This window comes from Argiope bruennichi, chromosome 3, assembly GCF_947563725.1.
Source record: "Argiope bruennichi chromosome 3, qqArgBrue1.1, whole genome shotgun sequence".
Lineage (NCBI taxonomy): Eukaryota > Metazoa > Arthropoda > Arachnida > Araneae > Araneidae > Argiope > Argiope bruennichi.
The window spans coordinates 6,575,645-6,601,147 of NC_079153.1; the positions used below are offsets into that span (position 1 = coordinate 6,575,645).

At 28.5% G+C, this 25,503-nt stretch overlaps 2 protein-coding genes across 8 annotated transcripts in view; both read right to left on the reverse strand.

The window, feature by feature from the left end:
* Nucleotides 1-244: 244 nt before the first annotated feature.
* On the reverse strand, nucleotides 245-11,475 carry LOC129964177 (flavin-containing monooxygenase 5-like). Its single transcript, XM_056078890.1, has 3 exons — nucleotides 11,403-11,475; nucleotides 7,058-7,700; nucleotides 245-2,244 (listed from the first exon to the last, which is right to left on the reverse strand). The coding sequence occupies exons 2-3, from the start codon at nucleotides 7,694-7,696 to the stop codon at nucleotides 1,291-1,293; spliced, it is 1,593 nt and encodes a 530-aa protein (XP_055934865.1). The 5' UTR covers nucleotides 7,697-7,700; nucleotides 11,403-11,475; the 3' UTR covers nucleotides 245-1,290.
* Nucleotides 11,476-19,954: 8,479 nt separating this feature from the next.
* Nucleotides 19,955-25,503, reverse strand: part of LOC129963088 (flavin-containing monooxygenase 5-like) — a 115,026-nt gene continuing 109,477 nt past the window's right edge. For all 7 annotated transcript variants that reach the window (XM_056077131.1, XM_056077136.1, XM_056077135.1 and 4 more), the window contains 2 exons: nucleotides 23,869-24,511; nucleotides 19,955-21,181 (listed from right to left, as the gene is read on the reverse strand). In XM_056077131.1, coding sequence (XP_055933106.1) covers nucleotides 20,228-21,181; nucleotides 23,869-24,507 — 1,593 coding nt within the window. In that variant the 5' untranslated portion in view covers nucleotides 24,508-24,511 and the 3' untranslated portion in view covers nucleotides 19,955-20,227. The remainder of the gene's footprint in view (nucleotides 21,182-23,868; nucleotides 24,512-25,503) is intronic.

Consider the following 25,503-nt stretch of genomic DNA (forward strand, 5'->3'; position numbering starts at 1 on the left):
GAAAATATATCTTGAATTTAGAATAACAGTTCTGATGTATGTAAAAGAGGAATTTGAAGGCTTATTATTTTATTATTATTTTTGTGACACTAGATTAAAAATTTGAAAAATATTACTTATAAATAATATTTATTAATAATGTTCTTATGTTTTCTTCTTATATTAAATCTTATTTTAGAGTGAAATAAAATAAGAAGAAGCTTTTCAGTTTGACATTTAATTTTTATGAAATTAAACATTGATCGTCAAACGTTAATTGCAAAAAATAAATCTTATCACATTGCTGAAAACTTCTATTGTTTTACTTACGTTACTTGTACTTTAATCAAACAACTCCTCAATGAACCATAATCAACCTCTGGTAGATTAAAGTTTTGATTGCTAAAATTTGAATTGAGTGGTATTGGATTTAATGTGAAAAATATTTATTTAAACTTTTACAGTGCCTCATTTTTAATCCATAATTCTTTCAATTTCATGTTTAATTTTAAATGGTAACATATATGTCTAAAATTAACAAAAAAAGGAAATATAACTGTGCTGCTTCAATTTGTGAAAAGATATAAATTATTTTCAGTTACGAAGTGTTATATGCTTTAGTTTAAGGAAAATTAAACTGATAAAACTTTTCTGTCGACGAGTATTTACGCTTGAAGGATGAACCCTGCGATAAGCTAAAATTTTTTGCAGAACTCTATAAAATTCCCAAGGAATAAATGAGGTAAAATGATATCACACTAAATGCATTCAGAAATAAATGAAATTATAAACATTTTTAAATTTCATTTACAGTTGTTATTAAGAAATTAGAAAAAGCGAGTTCAAAAAAATTAGGAGATAAATAATATTTTTTATTAAAGAAAAATTTGTAATGATATTTTTAATAAAGTTATAAGTTCGTATAAATGGAATCATTCATTTTGAGTTTAGAATAGAATAAAACAGAAAATTAATATACAAATATAAAACAAACAGAGATCAAGACGAAAACAATACATTCCATACTGAAAATTAAAACTAACAGTTTTAATGAACATTCAGTTTTCTTTTCTCAAACAGTCACAATTGAAACCAATTGTTGCTTTATATTTATTTACATTATCAGAAACAGAAACTGATGCATTTCAAAATCATTCTTCTTTTCTACTTAAAATTTAAATAATGCCATATTAATGTATTTTTATGATGACTCATGCATAATTATTGGAGGCTGCGTTAAATTATGGAATTCATTACAAATGATGATATTTCTGAAAAAAAAATGTCCTTCTATAAAAATATCAATGATATTTAATAAAAAATTGTTCTCAAAATTTTCAATATAGGCTTAAGCAACATATTTTCCCCATCTGTCCTTGAAGCTCCTTTTGTTAATGGGTAGAATATTCTTTCTTCGGCTGTCATAATAGCGTCCCTAGCACCATCCCAAGAATGAGGCCCTTGAAGTCTGTACTGATAAGGTAGATGGGGTCCAAAAAACAGTTTAAAAAACAGTCTCGTGTCAGTGAAAAGCATTTTCACCAAATTTGGCTTTGCTCCGATTTCAGAAGCTATGTCATCGCAGTATTGTATGTAATCTATTCTAAGTGACATTTTCTCGCTGGGAGCATATCTTTTTAAATTCTTATCGTATCTGTCTTTTGCTTCTTTCAGCATTACTTCCGGTGGTGGAAGTTTACATTTACCAGCTAACACTTGAACTGCCCATCGAATCTGAAGCTCTCCTACTGGAAATCCTGGCCCAAATGGAAGAACTGAGGCTATTACAGCGAGAGTCCCGTGTTTTAATTGCGCTGGAAACACACATTTGTAAAGATCAATTCGTCCTTTTTCCTGTATTACAGTTCCATCTTCCAAAAATGGAAATTTCGATACATAGCCGGTTGCCATGATAACAGCATCAGCTTTGGTGACTTCAGTATCTCCTTCAAAAATGACACCATCCTCTGTGAAGCAATGTATATCGGGCTTTTGAATAACAGATCCCGACAGCAATTTGGAAGCCAGATGATCATTTATAACCGGATCCTTAGACAAAATATTATATTTGGGTCTGATAGCATATAAATTCTGGTTGAATTGTGGATCCATAAAAAGAGACTCAAAAAGCCAGCTCACTGCATTAGATGGAAGTATATCAAATAAAAGGAATATGCAACGTCTTGCTAAATGATAATCAAATGGATATCCATGTGGTCCAACCCGTTGAATAACGTGCGCTCCAGAGCGTGTGCTAAGATATACCTGCAGAAGTTTAAAATACAATTACTTCTTTCATTTGTTTTAAATGCAACTAGCAATTAAAATGCATGGCAAATTTAAGCTGTCATTTTGAAGGAAGAAAAAAATTTATTTTAAAATTATAATATCGCTCTTAAAAGTTTTAGGTCATAATTTGCTACTATTTTAACCTCGGTATAAGTAAATTCGTTGCTAAAGTGTTTATGAGAACAGTAAAATAACCCTGAATATTTCGTATAATATAGCCATGTGTATACAATATTTAGGCTTTTAAACATGATTTTATCTTGAAGAGAATTATGATATATTGGAGGAAATAAAACTATATTTGTCAGGGAAATTCTTTTATTGTGTAGAATGTTTTCTATATTTACCAAAAAGTTTACCAGTTTTCTATTTTACCAGTGATTCTACTCATATGATGCTTTATGTGTGGACACTTACCATTTGACGTCACACCAATTCCGTGCAACTTTGTTAATTTTCTCTTTATAGACTGTGGGGCATGATATGCCTTTAGATGATACTCTCTAATTCTTAAATACTTTTTGATTCATGAAAATGGTTACTAATTTTTTGGATGGGGGTTCAAGTTTACTTTTATTTTACACAGTATTTGACCGAAAGATTTGCTGCGGTTCGTCATATGCAACAATATTTTTATCAATATTTATTCGCATTTTTTTTTTTTACAAATTCTAGTGATGGCAGTCTTGAAACTGTGTGTGTGTGTGTTTATCTTCAAAAATTGCAAAAATTCAGAACACACATGAACAATTTTTAAAAGAGAGCGATTAAAAGCACATTATTTTATTTTAAGATGGTATGAAATTAATTTTTGTGTTTTAATATTTTTAGGAAACATTGTAAATAATCATCAACATTTTGCTAAATTTCGGAATAATTCAAATTGTTATAAAAATTATTAAAAAAGTAACGCTCTAATAGTCGAATTCCCACCTTTCGTCTATGCGAAATTTGGTTGGTCTATGTTTGCCTGCCATATGAAGCTCCGAAATAGACACATTTATACTCCTCTTTACTTAAGCCAAGTGCAAAACTTCATGAAGGAAAAATATCATATGCAGGTACGAATATTTATAAGAAATATCATATTATTTACCTTGTATCCCCTTATATCATAAGCCAAAATTTTATTATTATATTCATATTGTTTAATCAATTCCTTTATAAAATATTTCTGGAAATTATTAGATCACTTTCTAAAAACATCAAAAAAATTGATGCATTAATAGGTGAACATAAATTTCATGGCATCACTGTTCTTCACCATGAAAATTCCATTGAATATTCTTAAAAAAATCTTAATATATATAAATTACATGTCACGTTGTTTGTCCGCGATGGCATCCTAAACTACTTAACCGATTTTAATCAAATTTGCACACCGTGTGCAGTTTGATCTAACTTAAAAGATAGGATAGTCCTTTTATTGAATTTTTAATTAGAATTTTAATTATTAATTAAAAACTAACTTTCCCGTCGAAAAAATCTTCATTTTTCCCATCGCCAAATGAGTACGGCTTCAGTTTTTTTCCCCAACAGTCATGAGGCTAGGCTTAAGATTTTTCGGCTGATTATTTGAAACGATTCTATTTATTTTCTTAATGTTTGATCCATTTAAAATTAAACATTGTTAATTAATCGATCTTTCAGATTCATTCTTAAGTACTTTTGAATTAAAATAAAACAGAATAAAGGAAATTAAAAATTTCTAATCTGCATAGCATTACCCCAACTGGCTTAGAAAAACTCACGCATTTGCGTTACTTTTCGAATCCGAATGTTCGAATTATTTATGATCCTATCCGAAAACGTTTCTCAGGAATAAGATATCATTTTCCACAATTATTTTTTAATGTATACAATAAATTTGATACGTTGCAACGGATAAAGTATCACGATCTTATGTTTGAATTTTGTATTACTATGCAAGGTGGCAATTCTCAGAAATAAGATATTTTATTTGAAAATGATTAATTACAAACGTTTTAACGGATCACTGATTAATATAACATACTAAAGTTCTGCTTTTTTTACTTATAAAGAAGTTTGGAAAAATACTTGGAGGTGCACACGGATAATTATTACTTTTCGTTTTGAATGAATTCCGATTCTTTATCTGACTGTTTACTAAGAAAAATGTTGTACGGCAATAACATTTGTTACCTTCATTGAATTTTCAATTAAATGATTTTATTTCTTTTGTTAAGGATATCGTAAAAAAGGTAAGTGAACGAGCCAATAATAAGTTCCTCTAATCGGATAATAAAAAAATATTAATTCATTTGTATGTTAAATTAAATTTAATCTTTTTTTATATAAATTATTGAAGATATGATAATAAAAAATGGTTACAATAATCGTTTCAGTTTTTCATTTCTTTACTAATAAACTGCATGTACGTATCAAGTTATGTCAGCTGTCATCAACTCAGCTATCATTCACTTCAGCTACAATGCTTATCATTATTTAATAAAAGTTTCTGAAACTGATTTCATTTTGTAAATTAATTTTGAATTATTGCAACAGACAAATGTATCAATGACGGAATAAATCTCATGGCAACTTCATGTGTGGAATATAGAACTTTTTTTAAAAAAAAAATCTTTCCTTTAAGCTGAGGAAACCAGAATCTGTATCACTGAAGTTAGAGGATTTATTATACATCATAAAGGGTTTATACTAAGAAGGAACAAATTATTTGTTCATTATTTGACAGTCAGAATTATCTGTTATCTCCAAGCGATTCTAACAAAGGGCGGTATCTGTTGACTGGATTGAGTTAATAATCTAACAGATGGCGCTGTGTTAAAAGTAGCAACGTTTCACATAAGCTACAATTTAATGGCATAACCACCACGTGTTATTTAGACTGAAGTATAAATTGAATTCATATTATAGTAAAAGTAATACAGTGGAATTCTTCTTGCTTTTTAATTATTAGTGCTTCATTGTTCAACAATTTTTAATTAAAATATATACATGTAAGTATTATCACATAGTTATATTATTATATATTTTCTATACATCAAATCACACTGTATGATATATGTATTTTGATGGTTATAAGGTACTTAAGGCTTCAGGATCAAAAATTAATTAATATATATATATATGGAAAAGTGGTACAAAGCTTCTCACACTTTTTCAATAATTGTTTAAACGGCAATGATAAACTTTTCGGTGGTGCTATCTTACTTTTGTCTGTTGATTTCCGTCAGACCTTACCGGTTATACCTCGCTCTACTTTCGCGGATGAGGTTAATGCATGTTTAAAACAATCATTCTTATGGCGAAGTGTTGAAACACTTCGATTGGCCATAAACATGCGCGTACAATTGCAAAATGATCAATCAGCACAAATATTTTCTGAGCCATTACTAGATATTGGGAACGGTAAAATAGAACTGCAACCAAATACGCAATGCATTAAACTGCCAGACAATTTCTGCACTGTTCTTCAGGGAAAAAATTAATTGATTCAGAGTATTTTTCCGGATATACAGAGTAATTACTTGAATCATAACTGGCTCAGTCATCGGGCTATTTTGGCAGCCAAAAATTTTGATGTTGACGAAATTAACTTCCAAATACAACAGTTGTTACCAGGCGATCTGATGTCTTTTAAATCAATCGATACTGTTGTTGATGAAATTGATAGTGTAAATTTTCCAATTGAATTTTTAAATTCACTAGATATACCTGGAATGCCACCAAATAACCTTCGATTAAAGATTGGTTCACCTATTATTCTCCTGCGTAATTTGAATCCACTTCGATTATGCAACGGTATGCGTTTGGTCATCAAAAAGATCACCGGAAATATACTTGAAGCTACCATTTTAACTGGAAAGTTTAAAGGAGAAGTGGCCCTGTTGCCACGTGTTCAAATGATACCATCAGAATCTACGATACCCTTCAAAAGGTTACAGTTTCCAATTCGTTTAGCTTTTGCCATGTCTATAAATAAGTCTCAAGGCCAAACAATGTCCATTTGTGGTTTAGATTTGGAAAATCCATGTTTTTCTCATGGACAATTATATGTTGCATGTTCACGTGTAGGAAAACCGTCAAATCTATTTGTGTTATCTAAAGACAGGTTAGCCAAAAATATTTTGCACCGATTAGTGCTAAATTAAATTGAAATTAAAAGTATTTATAATTCAAAATAATAAACATTATTGACAAAGATTTAAAACTATCTGCCCTACCTACCTCATTTATAAGTTTAAGTGTTACGTGATTTTTACTAACAACTTTGTAATGTACTCATTTGTTACAAACTTGAATGCAAAAAATAAAGAAATTCAAATTTATTTTTTTTGTATTGATTTTTGCTCAATATCAACGGTAGTAGAAAATCAATCATGGAGGTCCCCATGTGTTTTTACAAATGGCATCTGTGTAAAAAAGCATGGTGGTCCCCATGACTGGTGTTCTCTTACCGTTTCCCTTGAATAATTTACTATTATGTTATATAACAAAAACCTTAGCCACAGCAACACGTGGCCGGGTCTGCTAGTAATATATATGGAAAAAAAAGCAAAATATTTTTTAAAGCATAAGTCGCAATTAAAAAAGAATATTTTCAAAATCCGAAATTCTTAAAATTATTTTCCAAAACATTATGTTTAGAAATTAAATTAATAAGTTTATTGTATTTTTTATAGATTGTGAATGTTGAATTTTGGAAAATTCTTAAATGATGAAGTTTAAATGCTCATTACATTTACATATAAAAATACTGCTTATATAAGTACGTCATTGAATATAAAAATCGAAAGATATTCACCTGCTTTGCAATGTTACTGATTTCTACTGCAGCATCCAATCCAGAGCATCCCATGCCCACAACAATCACTCTTTTGTTTCTATATTTTTCAATTCCTCTCAAACTATGCGTATGTGAAATTTCGCCTTTGAATAGATCTTGACCATTGTACGTTGGCATTACTTTCTTTGTAAACTGTCCAGTACATACCAGAACACCATCATAAATGTCGGTGGACTCCTCTCCAGTAACCGTGTTCTTCACTGTAACAGCCCATCTACCAGTTTCATCGTAGTCATCAGCTCTTCGTACATTTACGATTTCCATGTTGTACTGGACGTGCTTCAGTGCGCCTGTTGATTCACCAATATGCGTGAAGTATTGATACAGTTCGCTATGCTTCATGAAATTGTTGAATTCTTTCGCAGGAGGAAATTTGCTGCAAGCGCCCATTTCTTTGCTATGATTAATGATTGTTGTAGACATGGTACACGATACACCATCGATTACTTCTTCTCTATAACACCAGGTCCCGAATGGTTTGTCTGTTTTTTCGAAACAAATTGGTTCAAAAATGCCTTCTTCATTCAAACAAAGTATTGAGTAGATTCCAGCTATTCCACCTCCAAGAACAGCTATTCGTTTTTTGATGCCAGCCATTGATCTGAAATATATATTTAAAAATTTAATTTTCTGAACATGTATAACGAAATTAATTACTGTTCTTAATTACTCTTTTTATAAAAATCATTAAAATGCTGCTTATCTCTATTTAATGATATTTTGCATACCTATTTTTTTAGATGCTTGCATGTATTTCTATCATTTCTATTTTTATTAGATATTGCATGTATTTCTATCATTTCTATTTTTATTAGATATTCCATGTATTTCTTGCATATATTTCTATCCGTATTTCACTTTAAAAAATCATTTATTGAGAAAACTCGGTGCAATATACATCAATCAAAATATTTATCATCATTTTCAACAACCTTTCCCCATTTTCGTTCAGTACGTCTTGCAATTGATTGTTTTCAAATTTTTTGTTCCCAAAGCCCGTATTTTATCATTGACATGGAAATCACCACTCTTAAATCGTTGAAACCAAAACCTACAATCGGGATATGACGGAGCAGTATCACCATACGTTTCAAAAAATGATGGGCTTCGGCAGCAGATTTTTCACAAATCTTACAAACAAAGCAATGAATGTTGAAAATGAAATTTGAAGCGTTCCATGTTTAGGGTCTATATACACTGAATAACTCAATGATATTAAATGGAAAACTTTGCAAAAGAAAACAATAAAGAAATAGTAAATTGGTAAAACCTATAACCTTTGTCGTTTATATAGATGTTCCGCAATGTTACCAATGCATGTGGCTGATTAAAAAACATGAAAGCACCTCATATATTGAGTGGATATATTAATCACTGAAAATATTTCAAGAAAAAAATATTATAGATTTTACTTAAAATTTAAATTTTTTTATAAAATAATTAATATAAATAACGCTTTCAAATATTAAAAAAATATTTTTTTGTTAGAAATAAGTTTTACTTTTAGATATTATATCTACTGTGATTGAGCCAAAATTATATAAAATTATAAATAATATTTTAAAACATATCACATTTTACAGAAATTACAAACTTATTTAAAGTAAACCATGTTAATCATTATTATATTCAAATTATTTGAAATATATGCATTACATTTTGTCTATTTTAATTGCCTTGAAACAATTATTTTATATATTATAGAAGAGGATTTCTTAATGAATATCAAATTTTTACTCATTTTTATTTCACAAGGTAATACAAATAAAAAAAATATCCAACACAATATCCTTAAAATATAAAGTTTAATTTTTTTAAATTTTAAAAAATTCCAGAATGGCTTCCTTTTGATAAACTACACACTTTTGCATGATGTCCGATTCTCCCCAAATATATATTGGAATACGCCAATACTTATATTTGCAAGACATCAGCAATTAAGATTATAAAAAATTTTCAACTCCTTAGCAAATTTCACACAGATTTAATGCAAATGAAATCGAATTACAAACGGAAAATTCACAAAAATTAATGTCTGATGATATCTGAAGTCATCTGAAAAAGGATCAAAATTCAAAACCATATTGCCAAATTCAATTTATCTTTATAAAATAGTCATTTTTATTCTTTTTTGTATTATTCTTGACAGTGCTTTAATGTTGGGATTAACAACTTACATAGAAAACCGAAAGTTTGGAATTAAATATTTGACACTTTGTTTTTCTTCTTCATGTTTACATTAAAGGGAGTTATTAATATTTTAAAAGTTAAATTATTGAAATACCAATACTTTTCCAATTATACTTTATTTCATTTCTTTTATGAATATATAGAAATAAAACGGATTATGTTGAATTTCTCTGATTTCATTTTCTTAAAAATATAGCAATATTCTAAATGTTATCATTTAAATGCGAGTAAAACAGCATTTTTTTTCATCTTTCCTAAATAAATAAATCATTTTTATGTATTACATAAATTTCTTGAAATTTTTTAAAAAAATTATTAAGTGTAACTAATTTCTAAATCCTATTTGAACCCAATGAGCACTTAATATTCTTTTGTATTTTTCCGAATATCGTATAGATATTGTAACAAAAGTGTTAGATTTTGTGCTAACAGTTAAAGATTTTGATTTACAAATTTTCAAGGAAAAGTCATAAAAGATTTGTAAAACATGAATCAACATTTCTGAATACATATAATCTGAATTAATTCCGAAATTATAAGTAATGTTCCGTAAAAATTAGAAATAAAGCCTTAGTTCTATTTTTAAGCTGGTTCAAAAATAAATGTTATTACTATAAATTACTGTTACGCTATTGTGCTATAATATTGAAAATAACTAACTTATTTAAGTAAAAAATACTAAAGATTGTCACACAGGAGAGGGCTTTGATGATCTACAGCCATTAAATTTTTAAAGGCGTTTTTTCAGACTGATTATTAGGTTTTGAAATGTTTTCCATTTAGAAAGATCTCATGACGTTTTTAAAAGTGGTCGTCATTTCAAAATTCAATTTGAGAGTGAAATGAAGAGTAAATAAAATGTCTTCTAAAATTTATATCGCTGAAATCACGCTGCACTAACTTAATAATTTACATTTGTAAGCGATTGAAAATACTCATAGATATCATACAGTTTAATAACATAATGGAGTATATTTCTGTTATTTTAAAATTTAAATTATTTAAAATTCTGACCAGGTACATGTAGTGACCAGGCAAAATAAAGTTTTATTTTATCTTAACAAAACTTTTACATAAAAAAATAAATCAGTAATTATGTGAAATTATTTTCATACCTGACAGACAAACGGTAAACTATTTATATTAAATAGACTGTAGCATATTCTAATAAATTGTTTAATTTCCCCTTAAATGTGATATAACAAAATACATTAATGATTGGTACAATTGTATCATTAACTTAATCAACTTCCACTCCTATTTCCTATTTTGAAACTAAAATATGCGATATAATAACTTTTTTTAATATGATAGTATCAAACTTGTTTTAAACTGCACTCCGGTATATGTGAAAATTAATTGCCAAAAAAGAAAAAGTTTAATACACACAACTTTAATTTTTACTCTTTTTGAGCGGTTTAATACAGATAAGAATACAATCATCGCCTGAATATAATTCGTATTGATCTAAATAAATTAAATCAATACCGAAAGCTATAAAAATTCAAAAGAATATTCGGAAATTACGCTAAAAATTCTAATTATTTGACGCTATAAGCTCTTGATTAAAATATGTACATATTACGAATTTATTATATACTTAACAGAAAAAAAAATGTGAATAATTTTTATCTGGATCCATATAGCTTGAAACTCTATTATTTCTAATACAAATAAGTTTTGGTTAAATCAGAGACTTTCAAATCTCGAAAGTCATTTTCTTTTGAAAATTGTATGCGCTATATTTCATTAAAATTGGGAAATAACTATAGTTTTCTTTAAAAAAAGTTGGCATTGGTTTTTATAAAAATGAGAAGATATATTTAAATGTTTTATTTTATAGCGAAAAATCAATAATAAAAATAATTATTAATGGCTTACTAACTTATTTAGAGATATTAACTTGTTAAAAATAGTATAAAGAAAATGAACATAGAAATATTAAATATTAACTTATTAGAAATATTAACTTAACTTTAGCTGTGAAATGCATTGTTATATTTCTTACAATTTAATTCAGGAATTTTTTTAATTAAATTATTTTAAGTTTATGGTATTTTAATATTTCCCTGTAGAAAAATTACTAAATTTAACTATAAAATCTCTAACATACCTTTTTTTAGTCAAAAATTCTTTAAATATAATTCAAAGGTACTACCATTGACTTTGGGTGCGTAGAATCAGAGTGTTGAAATGAAATAATATTTATCTTTCTTAGATGATATAATAATCCTTATCAACAATGATATGAAAGTGTAAGGGTTCATTAATACCTTTACCTATCATTTGACGTCGATTGTGTAAATCTGATTTATAGGAAGACTTGCCAATTTAGAATGCATAAATGTTCGCATTTCAAATGCTTATATACTATTTCTTTTTTCTCTTTAACACAGTTCGTATTCCATTGTTCTTTTATTTTTAATTATTTGTTTTCTTTGTCTGAGAAGTTAGCATGATTTCCGAAATTATAATAGTTATAAAACATCAGAAACCTAAGTGCTCATTATTTTTAAAATTTCCGTTTCTTGTTTTGATTCTATTTCTTCATAATGAAAGGAATTAAAAAATGATATTCTTAAAAAATATTTCTTTATATCTTAATTTTTTTAAATATTTTTTTGCACAAATATTAAAAAAAAATCAATTTTTTTTAAATATTTTTTTTGGAAAGTAGGATAAAATTTCCTTGAAACTTAATTTTATATCACAATTATCATAATTTCAATATCTTAAACATGATTTTGAAAAATTTAATCTTATTGTATAAGGTTAAGTTGGAATTCGTTTTATTGAAAAATGAGTAGTTTAAAGAATTTCCCAAATAGCAGGATAAATGATCCATATGATGTAAAAAAAAATATTGGATTTAATTTAAAAATTTATTTAGAAGTAAAAATTTTGTTGTTTTCCTTATGAGCACAATAACAACTAACATGGCGATGTTTTATATTTCAGTATTTGTTTTTATTATACGATTTTATGATTTTTATCAATTAATTTTATGATAAAAAATTCAATAAATATGTAAATTCTTCACTTCATTATTTTAGTTTAAAAGCGCTAAAAGACTACTAAAACTTATTCAACTATGTCTGATTAATTTTATTCTGAGTACGGAATCAGTAAGTACCTCAGTACGGCCAAATTGGCTTTTGTGACATTAAAACCAACCAAATCACATCACATATATAAGTGTTTTAACTTTTTAACGTAATGCTATGAATGTCAGAGTCATTTATTTAAAATTATATTAAATTCAAATTGTCAAATTCGGAAATCTAATTCTTTAAATACATACCGAAATCTTTAAAAACCTTGTTAAATGATCGAATTTTTCTTTAATATAAACTTTCGTATAATGAAAGTCAATGCTATTTACTATTAATTTAGAGTGGAAGACTTCGAATGTTTCTCTTTGATCCTGTATAGATATTCTCATGCAATTATCTAATTCATATATTCTGTAGAAATGTGTTACTATTTCACACTGAGAGAATTCATTAGTGATATTGGCTTATTTAAAAAGAAAACCAAGCAAAACTGGATGAATTATCTTTAATCATATTAATTTTAAATTCAGTTCAAAGAATCAAACTGTAGTTATTATAGTTAATATGCACTCAATATACTCAAATTAAATTAAATTAATTGAGTATACTGAGCAAATATATTCAATATTTGCTCAGTATATTCAAATATATACTCAATAGTTGCTCAATATATTCAAATATATACACAATAGTTGCTCAATATACTCAAGCATATATTCAATATTTTCTCAGTATACTCAAATATATACTGAATAGTTGTTCAATATACTCAAGCATATATTCAATATTTGCTCTGTATACTCAAACATATACTGAATAGTTGTTAAATATATTCAAACATATATTCAATATTTGCATAGTAACTCAAATGCATATTCAGTAGTTGCTCAATATACTCAAACATATATTCGATATTTGCTCAGTATACTCAAATATATACTCAATGGATGCTCAATATACTCATCATAATGGATGCTCATATCGAATTGTATATACAGGACAGTAGAGTTGTACATATTGAGAAAATTACATATACTTTTCCCACCAATTACAAATGAGTTGTGGAGACTCTGGAAAAACTTAGAAGCTCTATAATAGAATAACTTTGTAGTCCAGAATTCAAAGAAGAAGTATCGACTCTACAGAAGAAGTATCTATTGAGTTGAAAATAGTTTCCTTTCCCTTCAAGATATTGGACAAAATTCCCAACTTGCTTGCTCTTTACGCTTATTTACCCAAAGTATTTTGTGAACGTTTTCTAAAAAAACAATGGAATTCAGCTATTCAGCATTTCTGTTCCAGGTGATCAATCAAGTTTGATTATATATCAAATGTTCTCCCGAATATTTAATACGCTTTATTCTTTCGGGTATTTTATTTTTCCTACTGACTACCTCACACCATAATAAAATTTTAAACATTAACATTTTTATTTATTTTACAACTCAAAGATTTGAACCTTATTTCCTGATTGTGATGAATTTAGATTGGATGCTTGGCTAAATTTTAAATTCATATTTTACAGATTACAGTAAACTCGTGAAAAGGAGTATAAAAATGGACTTCAGTTAGACCTGAAAAATTTTTTAATTCATTATAAAATTAATTCTAAATTTCTTATTTATTGAATGAATCTTAAAATTCCTCTCGAGGTATTATATTTCGTTTATATTATTATAGCTTCATTTTGTCGAGTCGTAGCTGGAAATATAAAATATGTTTTTTTTAAACCACCTTAAAGTTAAAATATTGAAAACAGTCGATATATCTAAGTAACGGTTATAAAGTGTTTTGATTATATTTGACAAAATAATCAATTGGGTGATAGGTCAATAATATGTCGTATATGGCAATTTTTGATAGACTGACTAAGTACTGAATGCAATGGATGTCACAGACGTTAATTTCGCAGATTTTCAGACATCTGATTCAAATGTCATCCATTCAGCTTACAATTTGTACCACTTTTGGCAATATAACTGAAAAGGTAAAAAGTGAATAAGATATCGACAAGGTGATACCCACATTTTACTGGAGTTTGTGGTTCGCCAACTGTGTGAACTTAATGCGGTGAATGTCGAAGACGTTAAGTATGCAAATTTTTAGACATTTGAATGAAATGTTCATTTAGCCTATAATTTGCACTAGGTGTGGCACTATATCCGACAAGTGAATAAGATATGGCATTCTGCCGACAATTTATAGGCGGCCGATTATGAACTAAATGTGATGAATGTCGAAGTCTAAATTCACAAAGTTTCAGACATTTGATTCAAATTCATTTATAAAGCTTTTAAGTTGCTCTACCTTTGGCAATATAACCGAAAAGGCGAAATGTGAATAAGACATTTATTTGCCAAAAGTGCATTTTGATCTGTCATGTGTTTTGCCGAAAATATTTTGATCTGTCGACAAAGAATTCAATGCGATAAATGTCAACGACGTTAAGTTCATATTCTATCATCTGATTTAAATGTTAAAATGTTGATTTAGCATATAATTTATACTACATTTAGCAGAATAATCAAAACGCTGGCATGTGAATAAGACGTCACATTTTTCCCGACTAATCTTTGCCCTTCTGCTAAGATTTTATCATGGATTATGAATTATTTTGTTTTCATTGAGCGGTTGATTATATTCCAATGGAATTGTTAGAGAAATTGTGGGATTATATTATTCATGAATAGGACGATATAGTGGTTTTCCATAATTCATCATTAAAATTCAAGTTTTAAAATTAATCATCATCTTATTCATTTAATTATTACTTCATCGGTAACTTAATAGGTAAATTTATTTTATTCATTTCACAATGAGAGCTTCCTGACTAAAATCTAGTTAATGGTTAAATAAAATCTAATAAAACACTGTTTTCTCTCAACGCTCTTATGCAATATGGATGTTAAGAAGAGTTATCTTGATGTAGCCAAATTATATGAATTGATTATAAATCACTGGAGAAAGTAAATTGTAGAGTTGCAAATTAAGTTTATTTAATAGTAAAATTCGTTTGCAATTTAATTTATCAGGCTTATCAATTATTACACTAAAGAAATATTTCCGACTTTAATTGACTATACTTTTTAGCTACATTGAAATAATTTATTCAAGTATGCACTAAATTTTTTAAATAACTACATAAATTCTTCAGACTCTGCATTTCAATATTATGACTATGCAATCGGGTAATAGTTAAAATATTGAAATCGTTATATTACATATCGTTTACAGTTTTTTTTTTTCATTCAATTACTATTCGCGGCAAAAACTATATAATTTCACGGGTTTCTAAATTTTTAACAGACTTTGAATAAAGATGTCTTGATAAAAGGATGATTAAAATAGTTATTCTTAGGATATTCATATATAACATATTAACCCCTTGATATACGAATTTACTTAACTTCCAAATTAAATGGCAGATCTTTTTTGGGATGTTTATTATATTTTTAATCCCTAGAATAATATAAGAGCATTTCAGGTAATAAGACGTTTTCACTTGATTTCTGCATTTTAAATTAATTAATACATTCACTTAACTGCAGATTTAAAATTAAAAATTTAGCAATTCCATGCGCGAGTCAGACTCGTCATTGTATACGAAGGGCTTAAGAAAATCCAATGTAAGCACTTTTTGGGAGGAATATTAGCTTGCAATACTTTTGAATTAAAAAAGTACTTAACCATAAAAACGCGTACCTAAAACTGAAGATAGGAGAATTTATATTGAAAATTTAATTTTTTCTTAGCAAAATTTATTGGTTTTTTTAAGTCTAAATATATATTGAAAAATAAATACATTGGGGATCTAATGTTTAAGCAGTCTATTTATCACAAGAATATTTTTCATATCTTACATAAAATAGTAAGTTTGTACATATATGTACAAAATAATTTTTTAGCTTTTATAAGAAACAACATCATTGTATCTTTTCCACATTATATATTTTTCGTATCTGAACTATCGTAACTATTTGTTGAGAGCGTGCACTTTTTCTCCTCGGATTCAAAACACATCAGAATTCCTGCACGTTGTTACTATTCTTATTTAAAAATATTTTAGGTAAGGGACTATGCTGAAAGATCGCTTTTTGGCGAGAAATCGAGTACTTTTTATTTATTATTCGGTATTTCTAAAATGTTTCTTTTAGAAAACTTTTTGTCTCGATATTCATTTTATATAGCTACTGGCATAAAATAATAAAAGCCTACCTTTGTTCAATTAGCATGACATGTCATTCTGGCGCAATCTGTATTTCTATCTATATACTACAATCTAGAATAGAATATAACCATATTTTTTTCTAAAATTGGATCTCAGAGTAATTAAATTTCAAGAGTCTCATAAATAAATAGACTTAAATATCGACAATTTTTTGATTGTCAGTGAAAAAACTCAGAACTTTTTTTTTTTTTTTTTTTTACAAATTTTTTTGCAAAGTTTTAACAATGAAAGGAATGATTGACATCTGAATAAAAAAAGATGTTAAATAAGACTTAGATTTTTTAAATTAAATTTAAATTTAATTATCATGATTTATTTTGAACCCAAACTAGAGACATTGTGCTTGCCCCCTTGTCGAACTGGTCTTAGATAACATAAAAATCGCAGCACTTCATTTTGGCATATGAAGTCCATCGTATCTCTTCCTTAGCGAAAACGTAAATATATGATTTTTAATTCTAAATAATAGAAAGAATTGTTAAAAAATGCTGCAAGGCGAATATATATATATATATATATATATATATATATATATATATATATATATATATATATATATATATATATATATATATATATATATTTGGAATTGCTGTTTCACCTAGTTTTATGGAAACTACTGATACTGGAAAGTTATGCTTATGCTTCTAATTATTTTCCCTCTGGTTGAATGGATCAGAGACAGATCTGTCTATAAATATTAATATTATTGTTTGAAGAATTTAACCTCAGAATTTTTCAAAAAGAATTAAATTTAGCTTAGGATCATTTTCTAATGATAGAAAATAAATACAAAAATATTTGAATGTGAATGGAAAACAAAAATAGATGCTTAAATGAAAAAAAGCCATAAGTTTTTGAAATTAGCTTACATTATGGTAACATAATTTTAAAGCCATATTGACCGAAATCGACCTTATTCCATCAATCTGTATTCATTTTTATAGTGTATGTTTTACTAATATGCAGGTCCTCCCACTGGTGCTGTATGGAAGTTTGGAGAGAAGGTTCCAGCTCAAATGTCGTCCTCGTCATCCAACCGAGGATCAAAACTAGGGCTATTTAGGATCCTTCTCAAAATAGCCCTAGTGTTGCTTTCAAACGGGATATTAATATAATAAACTAAACTTACTCACTAAATGTGAGTTCCTATGTTGATTGCAAGTTGACAAACCGAACATCATGTAATCTCGAGAAGAAATACTGGAATCCAGCTCTTTTCATGAATGAATATGGTTTATAAGTTTATACTGATATTAAATGTTCTTTTGATTGGGCGGAACATGTAACTCTAAATTCTAGTGCATTTTTGCAATAAAAATCAGATTTAGCATAGAAGGAGCCATACTTGTATCTGTTCTCTCATAAATAATTAATTATCATTTACATAATTAAAAACAATTTCTGTTCTCTTCAAACACATAGGGGTGAGAATGTATACATTTTGCAATCAATTATGCTTTCAATTTGCTATAAATTCAAAATTTATCGACTTAAATAATTGGTTGATTTTACTAATGTAATTGTAGTATTGGGATAATTTGGCTAGCTTTTTGTCGGAACATGAATCTAAGAAAACTCGTTTTGGTTACATTATATTGGTAAATATTCCCCATCACAAACTTTGACATAGTTGTAAAAAGATAAGAAATGAATTTGTTCAAAATTATATGTTTAAACATGAGATTATGACATTTGATGTACATTAGTCAATCTTTTCCAAAAATTCGTAATTTTTTTTATTTCCATTTAATTAAGTTTTGAGTGTGCGTATATTTGAGTGTGCTTATTGCTTAGCACTGTCAATTCATCTAGAGTTATGAAGAAAACTCGCTCCTCATTGCCCATTTCTAAACACGATTTTAAAGTCAACAATTCCAGTTTGCCGATACATGTGTGGTTTAACCCTTTTGATTCGACTTTAGCAGGATTAAAATTTTAATTCCCATGTAAAAGGGATTTTTTTCTGTCATAACTTATTTAAAAGTAAAATTTATATAGCAATTGGGAAAGAAGTCTGATCTACAGGAAGTATATATTCATATCAACCGAAAGGGTTAAAAGTGGGCTTTATTTTCCGAACTGGGAAAGAAATCTAATTTTGATATATACCCATTAGGACGAAAATTGGTGAATTCTCTGAATCTTTACTTTAAGAATTTCTATCTACAGCCTTTTTATCAGAAATTTCTACGATAACTGAAATTTATAAAAAGGAAGAAAGTTTCCTTGAAGTTTCTAATACTTCTTCCTAATAAATAGGTTTTAAAATATTTTTAATGATAATAAATTGATTACCACAAGAAGATTCAGTTTTTGAAAGAGTGAGATACAATGAATTTTTAAATGCAGATTCCAAAAGAAAGAGTACAGGGGTTTGCTGTTATTTAAGAAAATGATGATCTGAATTCATAAAATATTATAAAATTATTCACATATTACTTAATGATCATATTTACTGTGTGTATTTCTAACAGTAAAGAAACCTGCAATTGCAATTTTATTTTATTTATTTATATGATAATTAATTTTCTAAAGACTATGGATTTCTTGAAAATTTGTTAGTGAGCCCGCCTTTAAACACTGCTTAGTAACATATAGTAATACAGCTATAGAGTAACTGTAAAATTATATGTAATTTGTAACATCATGAGGTCAATTAGAAAATTTGCTTGGCAACGAACAATCTTAAAACACGGTTTTGGACATATGTCAAGTTGAATGTCTGGGAAAAATGTCAGCGAGATTTGGAGCACTTTTTCCTGTCTGACAATATTTGGAAGATACTTTTTATCTAGCTCAGATCGACATTATTTTATTTTTTATCAATTTCACTCACTTGCTACAAAGTACATAAAGGGTGATTTTACACAATTTGACATTTTTGTTAACTTTTCCAGATAATGACATTGGTCCCTTCGTCTCTACGTTCAAATAACGTCTAACGTCACTCAGGTTTCTCATAATTCAGTCTCGTCCACTGAAGTTCAATTTTTCTGTCTGAAAATTTTATTAAAATGAAAAAATGGATATGTGCAATTTTGCCTGGTGAACAGTAACGTTAAACATCCGTAGGACAAAAAAAATCTATCAAGATGATGATCTTGATGTAACTAAATTGTTCCATTCTTTAAGAAGCAATTAAAATTATAAAGCGTAGTGACTGTTTCTAAAATAATGTGTTCACTTAGTTAAGTACATGCGAATAACCATTTCATAGTTTTATTCACAGTTATTATTAGTAGTTTTCAAAATGGGTTATAAAAATTTTAAAGCAAGGAATATAATATTCTAATAAAGATACAAATATCATATAAGGAATCATGTATATTGATGTCATAAAGGAGTAAGATAAAATCTTAATATACAAACGATAAAACAAAAGGGCCTAACAGACTATATTTTTACTTTTGCGCAAAAACATTTCTCATATATCAAATTAAAGATTAAAATATTCAATTTTTCGTCCTCAAGAAATATAATTGAAACGGATGGAAGTTTTCGATTGATTTAGATTATTTTAAAAGGCAAATGAGTATTGATTTTTTATAATAGCTCATTCATAAAATTTTATAATTACAATCACAAACAGAATACATTATAAATGATGATACTCCTAGTATAGTATCCAATCTATATAAAAATATATATATATATTTAGAAAAATAAATTTTTTAAAAATTTTCTTATAGTCATGAGGAATATATTGTCCCCATCTGTCTCTGAAGCTCCTTTTGTTAATGGATAGAATATTCTTTCTTCGGCTGTCATAATAGCGTCCCTAGCACCATCCCAGGAATGAGGCCCTTGAAGTCTGTACTGATAAGATAGATGGGGTCCAAAGAATAGCTTCAAAAAAAGCTTGGTATCAGTGAAAAACATTTTCAACAAATTTGGTTTTGCTCCGATTTCAGAAGCTATGTCATCGCAGTATGGTATATAATCTATTCTAAGTGACATTTTCTCGCTGGGAGCGTATCTTTTTAAATTCTTATCATATCTGTCCTTTGCTTCTTTCAGCATCACTTCCGGTGGTGGAAGTTTACATTTACCGGCTAACACTTGAACTGCCCATCGAATCTGAAGCTCTCCGACTGGAAATCCTGGTCCAAATGGAAGAACTGAGGCTATTATTGCAAGAGTTCCGTGTTTTAATTGTGCTGGAAACACACATTTGTAAAGATCAATTCTTCCTTCTTCCTGTATTACGACACCATCTTCAAGAAAAGGAAAAGTGTGTACATAGCCGGTTGCCATGATAACAGCATCAGCCTTGGTGACTTCAGTATCTCCTTCAAAAATGACACCATCTTCTGTGAAGCAATGGATATCGGGCTTTTGAATAACAGATCCCGACAACAATTTCGAAGCCAAATGATCATTTATAACTGGATCCTTGGATAAAACATGATATTTGGGTTTGACAGCGTATAACTTTCTGTTGAATTGCGGATCCATGAAAACAGACTCCAAAAGCCAGCTAAGTGCATATGATGGTAATATATCAAATAAAAGGAATATGTAACGTCTGGCTAAATGGTAATCAAATGGTAATCCGTGTGGGCCAACGCGTTGAATAACGTATGCTCCAGATCGCGTGCTAAGATATACCTGAAACAGAAAAAAAAATTAATCACTTCCATTAGTTGTTTGAAATTGCACCTAGTAGATATATTCCAACTTTACTTAAGGTTGTCACCTTAAGTAAAGTTGGTTGGCTATTTATGGTTCGCTTAATGGTTTATTAATATGAAATCTAAATATTCTTAAATAGGATTTAACTATTACTAGGAGATATTTATGAATTCGAAAGAAATTTAGTTTTAAAGTAAGTTATTGAATAGTGTGTAGAATAAAAATAGAGTTGATATTAATATTACTTCAATGCACTTAATTGCTTTTTTTTTTACTCCACTCAAAATAAGTTGTGTTTTCCGTGTGAAAATTTATCATATGAAACTTAAAGTATGTGAAAGCATGACAATGTAATGATATTTTATTAAAATTTTAGTAGTCATTTGGCCTGCTGTATTGTTAAATGGCATCATTCCAACAAATTTCTGAATTTTTCTGACTTTCACACTTTATTAAAAAGTTGAAAATATTTTGTATTTCTTCATCAGGTTCATAAGCTGTGCATGACTATGGCTTCGGCATTAATACACTTATAATATATTTATGTTATAAAATTTCTCAAAGATTATATTTTGGAGATTTTGCTTAAATTAGTAAACTAAAACAATAAATATTGGGTAGAAAATAAATCTTGAGTAGATTAAAGAAAAACGTCTTCGATTCCCATTTCACTGATTATTATACATATATATATATATATATATATATACAAAAGTATTAGAATCAAGTTAATAGGAAAAACAAAAACCAAATAAAAATTAAACCAAAAAAATTATTAAAAAATATTAAAAAAGAATCCGGATTCTTTTTTAATATTTTTTAATAATTTTTTTGGTTTAATTTTTATTTGGTTTTTGTTTTTCCTATTAACTTGATTCTAATACTTTTGTATCAATTCATCTGTGTTTTAGAAGTAGCTGCAATTGCGCTCTCTAAATACTATGAAGTTCCTTTTTGGTTTTAGTTTAAATAGGTAATAAATTTTAGTTGCGATTTCGAAACTGTTTTGTTTCGTTTTCATTTTAGTTTCGTTTTCAAACTTTTTCTTACTTTAGATTGGTTACTTATATATATATATATATATATATATATATATATATATATATATATATATATATATATATATATATATATATATATCCCCTTGGCAAAAATATGTCTTTAGAATGTGAATGTTTCAAAATTTTTAAAAGAATTCATGCATACAAATTCATGATTTTCCCAGAATCATTCAAGTTTCTCAAATATAAAATAGAATAACTCTTAACTGAAGATGCTATTTCATTTGCTTTTTCTTACTAACTTACTGTTTATATAACTACAGGGTGCGGCAAAAAGACTCGGGCAAAGTTATTACAGCATAGAATAGAGGTTAACTAATTTCTTTTTAATTTGTATTTCTTTCTTTTTGTCTAAAACTTCAATTATAACATATTTTATAATGGGCTTTTTAGTTTACGTGTTATTTTTTGCTTTTTTACAATGATAAGCAAAATATCTGCTATTTTGGAGTTGTTTAATCAAGGAAAACGACTGTGTGAAATCATTCGTTTGCTTAATATGTTCTTGGCAAACGGTGGCTGATGCAATCTTTCATTTCAAAGAGTTTGGCGATGATGGTGAAAGTCCAGGAAGTGAACGAAAATGTATGGTGAACACTTTCAATAGCCGTAAGGCCATCAAAAAGCTAATTCAATGAAATTCAAAGGTTTCCATAAGAAAAATCGTTCGTGAACTGGGAATAAGCGATCAATCAATACGACGAATGGCAACAACAGAGCTTGGACTGAGGGTTTACAAGTTCTAAAAAATTCAGATTCCTACTCAAGGAAAAAGAAAACCTTTGAGTCCCCAAAGATGCCGAATACTATTCAGGCGGGACGCTAGTCAGCCTGGGAGCGGTTGCTTTTCACTAATGAGAAGCTCTTTATTGTCCAAAATCCTCGTAACTCCTAGAACTATAGCATTTAGTCCAAACATTTCAGTAATTGTTGAACATTCAAACATTCAAAGTTAGTCACAGTCTGGGGCGGAATTTGCGCAAACGAAAAAATACCTCTGTGTTTTTTTGTGTGTGTGTGTGTGTGTGTGTGTGGATTAGGGCGATAAAATAATCCAAAATTGTACCAGTAGGACATTCTTAAAGCTGTTATACTTCCGTGGGCTAAAACGCACTTTGCCAATGAAAAGCGGACATTTCAGCAACACTTCGAATCAGCTCACAATGCTAAAAAGAAAAAAGAATAGTGCAAGGTGCATTTTCCGGACATGATATCATCTAGTGAGTGGGCACAATACTAGCCAAATCGAAATCCTATGATTACAGAGTATGGTCCATTTTGGAGTCTCGGGCTCTCACTAAATCACACAAAAGTTTGGACTTTCTAAAGCAATGGCTTCGGAGGGAATAAGATAGATTCAAGGCAGAAGACAAGCGACCCATTGATGAAAATTTCAAAAAGCCTTTTCGCCTTTGCATCACAGCAAAAGGAGGCCATTTTGAAAGAAACTAAATTTATTTATTAGTAAAAGTCTGCTATTATTGTTATTTGTTGTATTTATTTAATATGTTTATTTTTAATAAAGTTATATTAAAAAATGTTTGTCCGTGTTTTTCTGTCTCACCCTGTATACATTATACACAAAAATTGAAATACATATACCTGATTAGCAATATTACTAATTTCTACAGCCGCATCCAATCCAGAGCATCCCATGCCCACCACAATCACTCTTTTCTTGCGATACTTTTCAGTTTCCCTCAAACTGTGAGTATGTGAAATTTCTCCTTTGAATAGATTTTGGCCCTTATACATTGGCATTATTTTCTGAGTATACTGTCCAGTGCATACCAAAACGCCATCATAAATGTCGGTGGATTCTTCTCCGGTTACCGTGTTCTTCGCGGTAACAATCCACCTACCAGTTTCATCATAGTCATCAGCTCGTCGTACATTTACGATTTCCATGTTATACTGGACGTGCTTCAGGGCACCTGTTGATGTCCAAATGTTCATGAAGTATTGGTACAGCTCGCTATGCTTCATGAAATTGTTGAATTCTTTCGATGGTGGATATTTGCTCCAGGCTCCCAGTTCCTTGCTGTGATTAATGATTGTTGTGGACATGGTGCATGAAACGCCATCAATTACCTCTTCTCTGTAACACCATGTACCACCTGGTTTGTCTGTTTTTTCAAAACAAATTGGCTCAAAATTGCCTTCTTCTTTTAAACAAATTATTGAAAAGAGTCCAGCTACTCCACCTCCAAGAACAGCTACTTTTTTCTTAATACTGGCCATTGATCTGAAATTTAAAATTAATTAATTTTCTCACATGCATTATATAATACTTTGTTCACTTACTTATTAACCCTTAACTGGGGATGTGCGGTCTGTGAGACCACTAGCGATGGATTTTCGGTCACCCCTATTCTATTTGTAGATCAATTGAATGGATTGACCCTGTAGCTTCCTTTTTTTTTTACCTTCAATACACGTGCACCTTTTCAACTGATTTCAGCGGATAATTTTTTAAATAATTCAGTTATTTATTTGAGCGCGGTCTCTAAGACCGCACCTCCCTGTTATTGTCCCAGTGATAAACAAGGTTTAGCAGATGGCGCTAAAACTTGGGCCCCGAAATATCATCCAATTTACTGATCCTATTATGAAGCAGTGCTCCAGACACTTTTAAATGAAGCAGAAAGTGATTTTGGTGATAAGGATAACTGTACAGAAGAGTTTTTTCGATGAAAGTTCGCAAATGACTGATTCTGATATGTATGTTCAAACATAATCAATTTTTCTAGTGATAATTTATTTTGAAAAATTTGCAAAATATATTAATATGCCAAGAGATATATATACAGAATTTATAGGTTGATTTTTATACTAGTTCTTAACCTGTATGTTTAAAATGCCCTAGAAAACCGTTATATGAAAGTCACACAAGCCGATTAAAAAAGGGCCGATTTTACCCACTGTCAATTTTTTTATTTTTCATATAATTGTTAAATTTTACTTTATATTGTCTTCTATATACCATCATATACTGTAAAAATAAATATGATTGAAAAAGTAAAAAGTAATATGTTTTTTTCAAGAATATTATTTATTGTAACATATCATTTGAGAAAAAAATGTATGTTCCAACGCATTTTCTTTTTTCAATGATAATATATTTTGAAAAATTTCTAAAACATATCTATATATTAAGAAAAATATCTGCAAAATATATTGGCAGTTTTTTATACTAATACCTTTATTAGAAAATTTAATTTGATTGTAAATGAAATG

Excerpts from the sequence above, each read along its gene's own strand:
- LOC129964177 (XM_056078890.1), bottom strand. The coding sequence starts at position 7,696 with ATGGCTGGCATCAAAAAACGAATAGCTGTTCTTGGAGGTGGAATAGCT. Across the intron at positions 2,245-7,057 it reads TCAGTAACATTGCAAAGCAG|GTATATCTTAGCACACGCTC; the intron begins GTGAATATCTTT and ends AAACTTCTGCAG.